Source organism: Globicephala melas, chromosome 19 (genome assembly GCF_963455315.2).
Source record: "Globicephala melas chromosome 19, mGloMel1.2, whole genome shotgun sequence".
Lineage (NCBI taxonomy): Eukaryota > Metazoa > Chordata > Mammalia > Artiodactyla > Delphinidae > Globicephala > Globicephala melas.
In genome coordinates, this window is record NC_083332.1 from 31,828,562 (window position 1) to 31,843,258 (window position 14,697).

General features: G+C 36.7%; 1 protein-coding gene across 6 annotated transcripts in view; it reads left to right on the forward strand.

Annotated features, from left to right (window-relative positions):
* Positions 1-14,697, forward strand: part of CHD9 (chromodomain helicase DNA binding protein 9) — a 244,924-nt gene that overhangs the window by 176,826 nt on the left and 53,401 nt on the right. For all 6 annotated transcript variants that reach the window (XM_060289805.2, XM_070044370.1, XM_030832973.3 and 3 more), the window contains one exon: positions 11,605-11,715. In XM_060289805.2, coding sequence (XP_060145788.1) covers positions 11,605-11,715 — 111 coding nt within the window. The remainder of the gene's footprint in view (positions 1-11,604; positions 11,716-14,697) is intronic.

The following is a 14,697-nucleotide window of genomic DNA, read 5'->3' on the forward strand; positions in this document are numbered from 1 at the left end:
AGCAGTTATTTTCAGTGGTTTTGGTAAATGTCATTCCAATCCATGTTTCTACGTATTATCAAAGAGTTTTTGATAAGAAGCTACATTTATGGAGTAGGGTGCATAATAAGACTAATTAGAATTAATAAATATATCCATCGATTAACTCATTATTGGTAACCTCATTTACAAGTGGTTATATCACGTAAATCTTGTTTTGAGAGATTTTCATAAGGGCAGTTAGGTGGATCCTAGAAACAGAAAAGTTTCTGGTCTGATGTTAAATTTGGTGTAGAACAAAAGGCTTTGAGTTGCTTAATTTACAAAAAGAAAACAAAGTGGTCTAAATGAAGCTTCAGTTGGATTGCTTACTTATAAGGGCCCTTCTTTGGTGCCTAAGATCTTCTGCTACTTTCCGATATAGAAGATAGACTTCACCATTTAAAATTTCCCTTGCAAATAATAAAGGAATTTAATGATTAAACGAATACATTTTAAGAAAAATATTTTGAGGGGAACTGGGATATTAAGATTTAACATTTGAAAGTAGGCAGTAAACCAGTACTTGATGGACTTCTACAACAGGCATTTCATTTCTGTAGGCATTAATCCATCGTTAGAAACCTTGAGAGGGACTTCCCTGGAGGTCCAGTGGTTAAGACTCCGTGCTTCCACTGCAGAGGGAACTAGGATCCCACATGCCGTGCAGCGCGACCCCCCCAAAAAAAGAACTTTGAGAATTTTATATGTCATCTTGAAAGTAGGTTATATGTCAGTTAACAAGAGCATCTGGAATTATCTACAAATATTAAAAATTTTTAAGATTGAAAAATGAATTTATCATTTTTCTTATAATGAATATATATTTTAAAAGCCATTTAATTGTGAAGTATAGTTTCTTCTGCGCAAGTTATTTTAATTATCAACAGTTATAAGGTAGCAGCACAAAATTGATTCTCTACTGTAACATAGAACATTTTTTTAAGGTAAGCAACCATAAAGTAGTATGTTTCAAAAATCTAATTATTTCCTTTTAGTGACTTTTCATATTTAATGGCTTCTCAAGAGGCATATATCAATGAAACTGTAGGACAAAATAAAACCCTGTGAACTTCAGAGAACTTTTCATTGTTCCTGAGAATTCATGAGCTTCTATTAATGAAGATTTGAAAATGTGGATATTGTTTGTCCTCAATTAGGAGAAATTCATTTCTGAATTAACAAAATGAAGTCCCCTCTTAGATTTGGAATTACTTGGGTATAGTTAAGATGTCTGTTACTCATATTCATACCATGTTGATGAATTGTCATCATATACTTTTATGCAGGTGATGGTGGCTATCTACTTTTCATTTTATCAAACTAGTCAACCTTTACTCTTTTAAGTTGATGATGAGTTTTTAGAATTATGTGGTTTGTCATTAAGAGGTATCTCACTGTATTATTTTCTGTTGCTACTGTAACAAATTACCACAAATTTAGTGGCTTAAAACAACACAAATTTATTCTTTTATAGTTCTGGGTGCCAGAACTCCAAAATGAGTCTTACAGGGCTAAAATTAAGATGTCAGCAGGGCTGATTTCTTCTGGAAGCTTTAGGAGAGGATCAGTTTCTAATGTTTTCCAGCTTTTAAGAGTGCCTGCATTTCTTGCTTGTGACCACATTATTCCAGTCTCAGCTTCTGCTGTCACACAGGCTTTTCCTCTTCTGTAGTGAAATCTCCTCTTCTTTCCTCTTGCATTCAGGACAGCTGTGATTGAATTTAGGGCCTGCCTTGATAATATAGGCTAATCTCCCCATTTCAGGATTCCTAACTTAAGCACATCTGCCAAGGCTCTTTTGCCATATAAACTAACATTCACAAGGTTCCAGAAATTAAGACGTAAATATCTTTGCAAGCCATTATTCAGCCTACCACACTCATCATTTCAAAGAAATAAAAAATTGCTTTTTTTAGTAGTTTCATAATAATAAAGCTATAGTTTAGAACAAACAAAAAAACAATTTAAATTCATTTTGTTAAAGCATTTATTTCTGTGACTTGTTTCATAAATATGCCAGGAAAATGAATATTTTTAAACATTTATAATAGTTAAATACTTCCTATAAACAAGCATCTTACTAACCCAGTCTCAAAAGAATGATGGAATGAATGTATTTATTACTTGGTAAGCAATGTCATGAACAGACATTGCAAAGTTCAGCAAGAAGCATTTAGGATTTTAGTTTTTTTCCTACTCCTTTTTAATTTTATTTATTTATTTATTTTTGCCGTGCCGCATGGCATGTGGGATCTTAGTTCCCTGACCAGGGGTCGAACCCGCTCCCCCTGAAATGGAAGCACAGAGTCTTAAACACTGTATCACCAGGGAAGTCCTGTCCTACTAGTTTTTTAGATGTTTTATAAACATTGAAACTACAAATATAGGCAGAATAGTATAATGAGACCTGTGTATTTATCACCCAGCTTCAACAATTATTTACTCATACTAAACTTTCATCACCACCCTACCCATCTTTCATATTATTTTACTTTTTATTTTTTAAAATTTATTTTATTGAAGTATAGTTGGTTTACAATGTTGTGTTAATTTCTGCTGTACAGTAATGTAATTCACTTATATATATATACATATATATATATGTATATATATATACACACACACACACACATAACCTTCTCCATTTTGGTTTATTATGGGATATTGAATATACTTCCCTGTGCTATACAGTAGAACCTTGCTGTTTATCCATTCTATATATAATAGTTTGCATATCATATTAATTTAAAGCAAGCCCCAGGCACAGTATCACAACTTCTATAAATGTTCCCATCTGTACCTCTAAAGATAAAGATTTCTTTAACACAACCACGATACTATTAATCACGTTTTAACATAAAATTAACACTAATTCCTTTTTTTTCATTTTTTTGGCCGCAACAGGCGGCTTCTGGGATCATAGTTCCCTGACCAGGGATTGAACCCACACCCTTGGCAGTGAGAGCACAGAGTCCTAACCACAGGACCGCCAGGGAATTCCCAACACTAATTCCTGATATCATCAATTTCCCAGTGTTAAAACTTTCAGTTATCTTGAATGTCATAAATGGCTTCTTTGCTTGTAATAGTTTTATTACCTTTCCTATGTGTAATTTTCTGCATTTTAAAGTTCCATCAAAATGGGTTCTTTTTTTTTTTTAACATCTTTATTGGAGTATAATTGCTTTACAATGGTGTGTTAGTTTCTGCTTTATAAAAAGTGAAACAGTTATACATATACATATGTTCCCATATCTCTTCCCTCTTGCGTCTCCCTCCCTCCCACCCTCCCTATCCCACCCCTCTGGGTGGTCACAAAGAACCAAGCTGATCTCCCTGTGCTATGCGGCTGCTTCCCACTAGCTATCTATTTTACGTTTGGTAGTTTAAATATGTCCGTGCCACTCTCTCGCTTTGTCACAGCTTACCCTTCCCCCTCCCCATATCCTCAAGTCCATTCTCTAGTAGGTCTGTGTCTTTATTCCTGTCTTACCCCTAGGTTCTTCATGACTTTTTTTTTTCTTAAATTCCATATGTATATGTTAGCATACGGTATTTGTCTTTCTCTTTCTGACTTACTTCACTCTGTATGACAGACTCTAGGTCCATCCACCTCATTACAAATAGCTCAATCTCGTTTCTTTTTATGGCTGAGTAATATTCCATTGTATATATGTGCCCCATCTTCTTTATCCATTCATCTGATGATGGACACTTAGGTAGTTTCCATCTCCGGGCTTTTGTAAATAGAGCTGCAGTGAACATTTTGGTACATGACTCTTTTTGAATTTTGGTTTTCTCAGGTTATATGCCCAGTAGTGGGATTGCTGGGTCATATGGTAGTTCTATTTGTAGTTTTTTAAGGAACCTCCTTAGTGGCTGTACCAATTCACATTCCAACCAGCAGTGCAAGAGTGTTCCCTTTTCTCCACACCCTCTCCAGCATTTACTGTTTCTAGATTTTTTGATGATGGCCGTTCTGACAGGTGTGAGATGATATCTCATTGTAGGTTTGATTTGCATTTCTCTAATGATTAATGATGTTGAGCATTCTTTCATGTGTTTGTTGGCAGTCTGTATCTCTTCTTTGGAGAAATGTCTATTTAGGTCTTCTGCCCATTTTTGGATTGGGTTGTTTGTTTTTCTGATATTGAGCTGCATGAGCTGCTTATCAATTTTGGAGATTAATCCTTTGTCAGTTGCTTCATTTGCAAATATTTTCTCCCATTCTGAGGGTTGTCTTTTGGTCTTGTTTATGGTTTCCTTTGCTGTGGAAAAGCTTTGAAGTTTCATTAGGTCCCATTTGTTTATTTTTGTTTTTATTTCCATTTCTCTAGGAGGTGGGTCAAAAGGATCTTGCTATGATTTATGTCATAGAGTGTTCTGCCTGTGTTTTCCTCTAAGAGTTTGATAGTTTTTGGCCTTACATTTAGATCTTTAATCCATTTTGAGCTTATTTTTGTGTATGGTGTTAGGGAGTGGTCTAATCTCATTCTTTTACATGTAGCTGTCCAGTTTTCCCAGCACCACTTATTGAAGAGGCTGTCCTTTCTCCACTGTACATTCTTGCCTCCTTTATCAAAGATAAGGTGACCATATGTGTGTGGCTTTATCTCTGGGCTTTCTCTCCTGTTCCATTGATCTATCTTTCTGTTTTGGTGCCAGTACCATACTGTCTTGATTACTGTAGCTTTGTAGTATAGTCTGAAGTCAGGGAGCCTGATTCCTCCAGCTCCGTTTTTCATTCTCAAGATTGCTTTGGCTATTCGCGGTCTTTTGTGTTTCCATACAAATTGTGAAATTTTCTGTTCTAGTTCTGTGAAAAATGCGAGTGGTAGTTTGATAGGGATTTCATTGAATCTGTATTTGCTTTGTGTAGTAGAGTCATTTTCACAATGTTGATTTTTCCGATCCAAGAACATGGTATATCTCTCCATCTATTTGTATCATTAATTTCTTTCATCAGTGTCTTATAATTTTCTGCATACAGGTCTTTTGTCTCCTTAGGTAGGTTTATTCCTAGATATTTTATTCTTTTTGTTGCAGTGGTAAATGGGAGTGTTTTCTTGATTTCACTTTCAGATTTTTCATCATTAGTGTATAGGAATGCCAGAGATTTCTGTGCATTAATTTTGTATCCTGCTACTTTACCAAATTCATTGATTAGCTCTAGTAGTTTTCTGGTAGCATCTTTAGGATTCTCTATGTATAGTATCATGTCATCTGCAAACAGTGACAGCTTTACTTCTTCTTTTCTGATTTCGATTCCTTTTATTTCCTTTTCTTCTCTGATCACTGTGGCTAAAACTTCCAAAACTGTGTTGAATAAGAGTGGTGAGAGTGGGCAACCTTGTCTTGTTCCTGATCTTAGTGGAAATGCTTTCTCTTTTTCACCATTGAGGACGATGTTGGCTGTGGGTTTGTCACATACGGCCTTTATTATGTTGAGGAAAGTTCCCTCTATGCCTACTTTCTGCAGGGTTTGTATCATAAATGGGTGTTGAATTTTGTCGAAAGCTTTCGCTGCATCTTCTGAGATGATCATATGGTTTTTCTCCTTCAGTTTGTTAATATGGTGTATCATGTTGATTGATTTGCATATATTGAAGACTCCTTGTATTCCTGGGATAAACCCCACTTGATCATGGTGTATCATCCTTTTAATGTGCTATTGTATTCTGTTTGCTAGTATTATGTTGAGGATTTTTGCATCTATGTTCATCAGTGATATTGGCCTGTAGTTTTCTTTCTTTGTGACATCCTTGTCTGGTTTTGGTATCAGGGGGATGGTGGCCTCGTAGAATGAGTTTGGGAGTGTTCCTCCCCTTGCTATGTTTTGGAAGAGTTTGAGAAGGATAGGTGTTAGCTATTCTCTAAATGTTTGGTAGAATTCGCCTGTGAAGCCTGGGTCCTGGGCTTTTGTTTGTTGGAAGATTTTTAATCACAGTTTCAATTTCAGTGCTTGTGATTGGTCTGTTCATATTTTCTATTTCTTCCTGATTTAGTCTTGGCAGGTTGTGCATTTCTAAGAATTTGTCAGTTTCCTTCAGGTGGTTCATTTTATTGGCATAGAGTTGCTTGTAGTAATCTCTCCTGATCTTTTGTGTTTCTGCAGTGTCAGTTGTTACTTCTTTTTCATTTCTAATTCTATTGATTTGAGTCTTCTCCCTTTCTTTCTTGATGAGTCTGGCTAATGGTTTATCAATTTTGTTTATCTTCTCAAAGAACCAACTTTTAGTTTTATTGATCTTTGCTATCGTTTCCTTCATTTCTTTTTCATTTATTTCTGATCTGATCTTTATGATTTCTTTCCTTCTGCTATCTTTGGGGTTTTTTGTTCTTCTTTGTCTAATTGCTTTAGGTGCAAGTTTAGGTTGTTTATTCGAGATGTTTCCTGTTTCTTAAGCTAGGATTGTATTGCTGTAAACTTCCCTCTTAGAACTGATTTTGCTGCATCCCATAGGTTTTGGGTCGTCGTGTTTTCATTGTCATTTGTTTCTAGGTATTTTTTTATTTCCTCTTTGATTTCTTCAGTGATCTCTTGATTATTTAGTAGTGTGTTGTTTGGCCTCTATGGGTTTGTGTTTTTTTACAGTTTTTTTCCTGTAATTTATATCTAGTCTTATAGCGTTGTGGTCGGAATAGATACTTGATATGATTTCAGTTTTCTTAAATTTACCAAGGCTTGATTTGTGACCCAAGATATGATCCATCCTGGAAAATGTTCCATGAGCACTTGAGAAGATAATGTATTCTGTTGTTTTTGGATGGAGTGGCCTCTAATTATCATTTACGTCCATCTTGTTTAATGTATCATTTAAAGCTTGTGTTTCCTTACTTCTTTTCAGTTTGGATGATCTGTCCATTGGTGAAAGTGGGGTGTTAAAGGTCCCCTACTATTATTGTGTTGCTGTCAATTTCCCCTTTTATGGCTGTTAACATTTGCCTTATGTACTGAGGTACTCCTGTATTGGGTACATAAATATTTACAATTGTTATATCTTCTTGGATTGATCCCTTGATCATTATGTAGTGTCCTTCTTTTCTCTTGTAATAGTCTTTATTTTCAATTCTGTTTTGTCTGGTAAGAGAATTGCTACTCCGGCTTTCTTTTGATTTCCATTTGCATGGAATATCTTTTTCCATCCCCTCACTTTCAGTCTGTATGTGTCCCTAGGTCTTAGGTGGGTCTCTTGTATATGGCATATATATGGGTCTTGTTTTCGTATCCATTCAGCCAGTCTGTGTCTTTTGGTTGGAGCACTTAATCCATATACATTTAAGGAAATTATCGATATTTATGTTCCTATTACCATTTTCTTAATTGTTTGGGGTTTATTATTGTAGATCTTTTCCTTCTTCTTTGTTTTCCTGCCTAGAGAAGTTCCTTTAGCATTTGTTTTAAAGCTGGTTTCGTGGTGCTGAATTCTTGCTTGTCTGTAAAGGTTTTAATTTCTCCATTGAATCTGAATGAGATCCTTGCTGGGTAGAGTAATCTTAGTTGTAGGTTTTTCCCTTTCATCACTTTAAATATGTCCTGCCACGCCCTTCTGGCTTGCAGAGTTTCTGCTGAAAGATAAGCTGTTAACCTTATGGGGATTCCATTGTATGTATGTTATTTATTGCTTTTCACTTGCTGCTTTTAATATTTTTTCTTTGTATTTAATTTTTGATAGTTTGGTTAATATGTGTCTTGGCATGTTTCTCCTTGTCTTTATCCCGTATGGGACTCTGTGCTTCCTGGACTTGATTGACCATTGCTTTTCCCATGTTAGGGAAGCTTTCAACTATAATCTCTTCAAATATTTTCTCAGTCCCTTTTTCTCTTCTTCTCCTAGGACCCCTATAATTCGAGTGTTGGTGTGTTTAATGTTGTCCCAGAGGTCTCTGAGACTGTCCTGAATTCTTTTCACTCTTTTTCCTTTTTTCTGCTCTGTGGTAGTTATTTACACTATTTTATCTTCCCGGTCACTTATCTGTTCTTCTGCTGCAGTTATTCTGCTCTTGATTCCTTGTAGAGAATTTTGAATTTCATTTATTGTGTTGGTCATCATTGTTTGCTCTTTAGTTTTTCTAGGTCCTTGTTAAACGTTTCTCATATTTTCTCCATTCTATTTCTAAGACGTTGGATCATCTTTACTATCATTACTCTGAATTCTTTTTCAGGTAGACTGCCTATTTCCTTCCTCATTTGTTTGGTCTGGTGAGTTTTTACTTTGCTTCTTCTTCTGCTGTTTATTTCTCTGTCTTCTCATTTTGCCTAACTTACTGCATTTGGGGTCTCCTTTTCACAGGCTGCAGGTTCATAGTTCCCGTTGTTTTTGATATCTGCCCCCAGTGGGTAAGGTTGGTTCAGTGGGTTGTGTAGGTTTCCCGGTGGAGGGGACTGGTGCTTGTGTTCTGGTGGCTGAGGGTGGATCTTGTCTTTCTGGTGGGCAGGACCATGACTGGTGGTGTGTTTTGGGGTGTCTGTGAGCTTATTATGATTTTAGGCAGCCTCTCTGCTGATGGGTGGGGTTGTTTTCCTGTCTTGCTAGTTGTTTGGCATGGGGTGTCCAGCACTTTACCTTGCTGGTCGTTGAGTGGAGCTGGGTGTTAGCGTTGAGATGGAGATCTCTGGGAGAGCTCTCCCCAATTGATATTATGTGGGGCCGGGAGGTCTCTGCTGGACCAGTGTCCTGAATTCAGCTCTCCCACCTCAGAGGCTCAGGCCTGACAGCCGCTTGGAGCACCAAGACCTTGTCAGCCACAAGGCTGGCGAAACTGGGCTATGAGTTGGGTGTCAGCCACTGCCTGTTGTAGCTCTGTCTCAGCTGTCTCCAAAGGTCACCCAGATACATTGGGTTATTCCACCATTCCTCAGAACTTGCACATGCCAGTCTGGGATTTGTATATGTCCTCCTGATACTCTTCATTGAAATACCTTGCATTCATGGTGGTGAGAGATATGCTGATAGTGTTGGTTCTCTTCAGTTCAGAGACTGGAACAGTCTGAGCCTTCATGTGGCCAGGTTAGGAGCAGCTGGCCAACGGTCCCAAACTGATTACATGTCAGATTCCAAGACGGGTTTCTGCAGCGCCCGAGCAGTAGTCCCAAGCAGCCGCTCCGCTCAGCTGCAACACTCTGACTGAGGAATTTGGTGAGGCCCTCAAACAAGGATTTCTGCCAGCCCTATAGCCTGACTTCTCCACCCAGGCAAGGAGCTGAGGAGAGCATCTCCTGACTCCATCTCACCAGAGGAGTGGACACCTGGAAGCTCCTTCCATTTATCCCTATAGAAGTTTAGCATGCATCTTTCAAGCCCTTTTGTTAAAGCATTATATATCTTCTCTGTGTATTTCATTTTTATAAAGCACTTTGATAAATTTTCTTTGAAGCAGCGTATCTATTTTTAGGAACTTAAGTTGCAAATAATGGTTATTTATGAATCACAGTGTTGAACTGTAATGTCTAAAATTAGGTCCAATGAAAAGATTTTATAATTTCTGCAACATTTAAGAAAATAAATCATTTATATTTTCTTTTATTCCTCTGTAATTTCTTAAGTTTTTACAATGCTTATGCAGTATTTTTTTTGTAAGGAAAAGAGTTTTCAAAATAAAGTTAGGCAGGGGGCTTCCCTGGTGGCGCAGTGGTTCAGAGTCCGCCTGCCGAAGTGGGGGACGCGGGTACGTGCCCCGGTCTGGGAGGATCCCACATGCTGCGGAGTGGCTGGGCCCGTGAACCATGGCCGCTGAGCCTGCGTGTCCGGAGCCTGTGCTCCGCAATGGGAGAGGCCACAACAGTGAGAGGCCCGCATACCGCAAAAAAATAAATAAAGATAGACAATGACTCATTTTTCTGTATTTCTTATATTCTGTATTGCATTTTTTTAGGAGACATATCTATGTAAAAATGGGATGGAAATAAAGTAGGAGAATACCAGAAAATGAACTGTCTAGGGCAAATAGGTTTGAAATTCTTCTTGTAACCTAATTTCTTAATATTCATTTTTTTTTAAATTAAATTATTTGTTTTAGCTACATGGATCTTTATTGTAGCACACAGGCTCTCTAGTTGTGGCACACGGGCTTGTGACGTGAGGGCTCTAAAGCATGCAGGTTCAGTACTCGTAGTGCACGAGCTTAGTTGCGTTATGTGGGATCTTAGTTGCCCCACCATAGATTGAACCCAGGCCCCCTGCGTTGGGAGTGCGGAGGTGTAACCACTGGACTACCTGGGAAATCCCTATTCATGTAGTATTTCCTTTCTTTCTTTTTTTTTTTAACATCTTTATCAGAGTATAATTGCTTTACAATGGTATGTCAGTTTCTGCTTTATAACAAAGTGAATCAGCTATACATATACATATATCCCCATATCTCCTCCCTCTTGCATCTCCCTCCCACCCTCCCTATCCCACCCCTCTAGGTGCTCACAAAGCACTGAGTGATCTCTCTGTGCTATGCAGCTGCTTCCCACTAGCTATTGATTTTACATTTGGGTAGTGTATATATGTCCATGCCACTCTCTCACTTCGTCCCAGCTTAGCCTCCCCCCAACCATGTCCTCGAGTCCATTCTCTACGTCTGCGTCTTTATTCCTGTCCTGCCCCTAGGTTCTTCAGAACCATTTTTTTTTTTAGATTCCATATATATGTGTCAGCATACGGTATTTGTTTTTCCCTTTCTGTCTTACTTCACTCCGTATGACAGACTCTGGGTCCATCCACCTCACTACAAATAACTCAATTTCATTTCTTTTTATAGCTGAGTAATATTCCATTGTATATATGTGCCACATCTTCTTTATTCACTTGTCGATGGACACTTAGGTTGCTTCCATGTGCTGGCTGTTGTAAATAGTGCTGCAGTGAACATTGTGATACATGACTTTTTTTTTTTTTTTTTTAAATAAATTTATTTATTTATTTGTCTGCATTCGGTCTTTGTTTCTGTGTGAGGGCTTTCTCTAGTTATGGCGAGCGGAGGCCACTCTCATCACGGTGCGCAGGCCTCTCACTGTCACGGCCTCTCTTGTTGTGGAGCACAGGCTCCAAACGCGCAGGCTCAGTAGTTGTGGCTCACAGGGCTAGTTGCTCCGTGGCATGTGGGATCTTCCCAGACCAGGGCTTGAACCCGTGTCCCCTGCATTGGCAGGCAGATTCTCAACCACTGCGCCACCAGGGAAGCCCCATGACTCTTTTTGAATTATGATTTTCTCAGGGTATATGCCCAGTAGTGGGATTGCTGTGTTGTTGTATAGTATTTCTAAAATGCAGTATTGTATCCTGTATGGTTTTTTGACTAAAACGATTTGATCCCTGCTTACCCAAAGTTTAAAAGTCAAACAACAATAATAACTTCTTTAATTTTGCTCCTAAAACTCCAGCCTGTGTTGGTATTAAGCCTTTTGCCTTAAGCAGATGCTGTGCTATGTTTCAGACCATTGTAGTTTGAAACGTACTTTGAGTGCATGTGTGTATATGCTGAATTCAAATTCTATCCACACTAAATGTGAAGAGATAAGGTTTTAGATATACTTTGATAGATTTTTCCTCTACGTTTCAAAACATTTTGAAAAACTACCATTATGTATTTCAGGCAAGTTTTGTGGCATCTGGAAATCGAACAGATATTTCCTTAGATGATCCCAACTTCTGGCAAAAATGGGCGAAAAAGGCAGAAATAGATATAGATGCCATCAGTGGTAGAGTAAGTATTTATTTCCGTTTAAAAAACATTACCTGTGGGAATACTTTGGTAATACTATTATAATATTTTAAGGTGTTCCACTGTGTACTGACTGAAATAAATTAATCTGCATAAATAAATTGATACAGGGCTGTAGAATGATAACATTGAGTCAGGCACTGCTTCTGTTTAATTCTTCTGATATTTGTTGTGATAGGTTGTAATACGGTTAAAGTTTAATTTTGGAGGGTGTTTGTGTTCTTAAAATTATAATATGTTTTTTAATTTTTAAAATGTCTTAAAATAACGGATTACTTTTATTTCGCTTTTTAACCTTCTTTTTGTTATTTTGGTGTCAGATACCATTAATGATCTAGTCAAATACAAAAGGAGAAAAAAAAAGCAGTCAAGAAAGTGGCATCTTCAAAATCTGACAAAGAACTATAAAAAATTTAAGATCCAGTCCTACTTACGTACATAGATCTAGCTATGCTTAGTAAATATTATGAAATTTAAAAAATAAAGTGGCATTTTTAAACTGTTTCTTTTATAACATCCCTTGGAGTTAAGGAAGAAAGGGCCAAAAAGCTAGCACAGAATTCATGGAACTGATCATAACGTAACTGTTCACTTCAAAAGACATCTACCTGTCTGATAATTTATAGGAATCAATGTTTGTGAGCCTTACCTACTTCCAAAATAACTGCTAAATGATTAAAAGAAATTTATATTAAGCATTGATGCATGGGATCTATTTTAATAGATAACCTTATAAGATGTAAAACTTTACAATGAGGAATAATGCCACTGCCCAATAATAATTATTATTTAAAATATTTTGGAAATATGTATAATTCTGTATGAAACATTATAAAAAAGTAAATTAGAAAGAGATATTTATTAAAATATTACTATTTTCATATTGGCATGTTTATATGCCTTAAAAAGTCAATGGAATTTGCAAACCACTATAAATAGATGAATTAGTGAATTAACTGATAGAAGATAAATATGCCATTTAGCCTTCTTAAATATCAGTACTAACAGCAGTAGAAAAATATATGGAAGAGGAAGTCTACTTCGTAGTAGAAAAAAAGATTTAGAACACTTAGGGGAATACCTACTGGACGTATATGATTTCAGTAAAGTAAATTACCAAACTTAATTGTGAGATTTGTCAATTGGGAAGAAAAACTACATATTTTAAACATTTGTAGGTTGAGTTAATAAACATAGAAATGCAGCCCCAATCAAAATGTTAAGAATTTGTTCATATAACCAGACAAAATCTAAAATTACCCTGGAAGAATAAATACTCAACAATATTAAATCCACTTTTAGGAATCTGTCTTACAGCAATAATCACACATGTACAATGATAATGTAGTACAGTGATGTACATCGCAACATTTTTCATTTTAGAAAAAAATTAGAAACTAATTGGTACTTTTATACTGTCTAATGCAGTAAGTAAAAATAATCATGTAGATCCCTATGTACTCACATAGAGCTCTAAGACAAGACAGTTAACTTTAAAAAGAGAGAGGCCTTCCCTAGTGGCACAGTGGTTGAGAGTCCGCCTGCTGATGCAGGGGACATGGGTTCGTGCCCTCGTCCAGGAAGATCCCACATGCCGCGGGGCAGCTGGGCCCGTGAGCCATGGCCGCTGGGCCTGCGCATCCGGAGCCTGTGCTCCGCAACGGGAGAGGCCACAACAGTGAGAGGCCCGTGTACCACAATAAAAAAAAAAAAAAAGAGAGAGAGAAATAGAACAATACTTACAGTGTGATGTTTGTTTATGATTTTTCAAAAGTATTATAATGGTAATACACAGACACTCGTACATTTGTGCTGAATCCAACTAGAGCACACTGTGAGCCAAGTACCATTCTCACATTAGGGCTAAAATGAACAAGACAGATGAAGCACTGCTTAATAGAGCTTACAAATTCTGGTGGGTAAGTAAACAAATATAAGATAATTTCTGAGACTGAAGAAAATAAAATGGTAAGATGGTAGAGAATGCCTGGAGGAGTGTAGATAGCATTAGGAAAAGTGGTCAAGGGAGGTCACTCTGAGGGGACATCTGTGCTGAGACTTGAATGATGAGAACCAGCCAACAGTGTAAAGACATGAGATAAAAGCTTTCAAGGTAGAGGGAATGGCAGTGAGCCATTGTTTGAAATAAGCTTACAGTGTTCCAGAAATAGAAATGGCATTGTGTCAGATTGGAGGGGGATAGTGAGAGTGGTGACAGGTTAGGTCAAAGATGATAGGTATGGCTCATTTCAGTAGGGTCTTATAGATTATCCTAAGGAGTTATGGATTTTATAAATAAACTTATATAAGCATATAGTCATGTAATACTTTGCAGTTATGTTTTCTAATTTGTACTTCTCAAAAATTTTATAATTTTCTGACAAGAAGTACCATGAAGACAGATTGGCATTACTTACTATATGTTAAAACATAAAAGCATATTAACATATTATAAAGGAACCATGATACTGAGAGAAATGTATATAGAGCAAAGAATAGAATAAGAACAGGAGAAGGTCAAATTATAGGATATAAATAAAGAAATAGCATTAGAGAAAAAGGAGTTATTTAATAATCATGATTAAAATTTGAGTTAGCATTGGGGAAGCATTTTAATAATATACTCTATGCCAAGTAAACTCCAATTTGTGATAAAAAATTTATTTTTGAAACAAAGCATGAAAAAATAGTAAAAATAGATTTCTATTTTATCAAATATTTGGTGGGAAAACATTCTAAATTAGAAACAAACCACAAAGGGAAATAATTGGCATATTCAAATATATGACTAAAAATTATGTAATGGAAAAATAAAATTGCAATCAGACTGGTGACTATTTGTAGCAGAAGTATATACGAAAGTTAATATTTTTATTATATAAAAGCTAATGTAAATTGATCACAAGTAGAAATAAATCAAAATCTTAAAAGATTACGGGCAAAAAACACTTGAAAATTTACTCA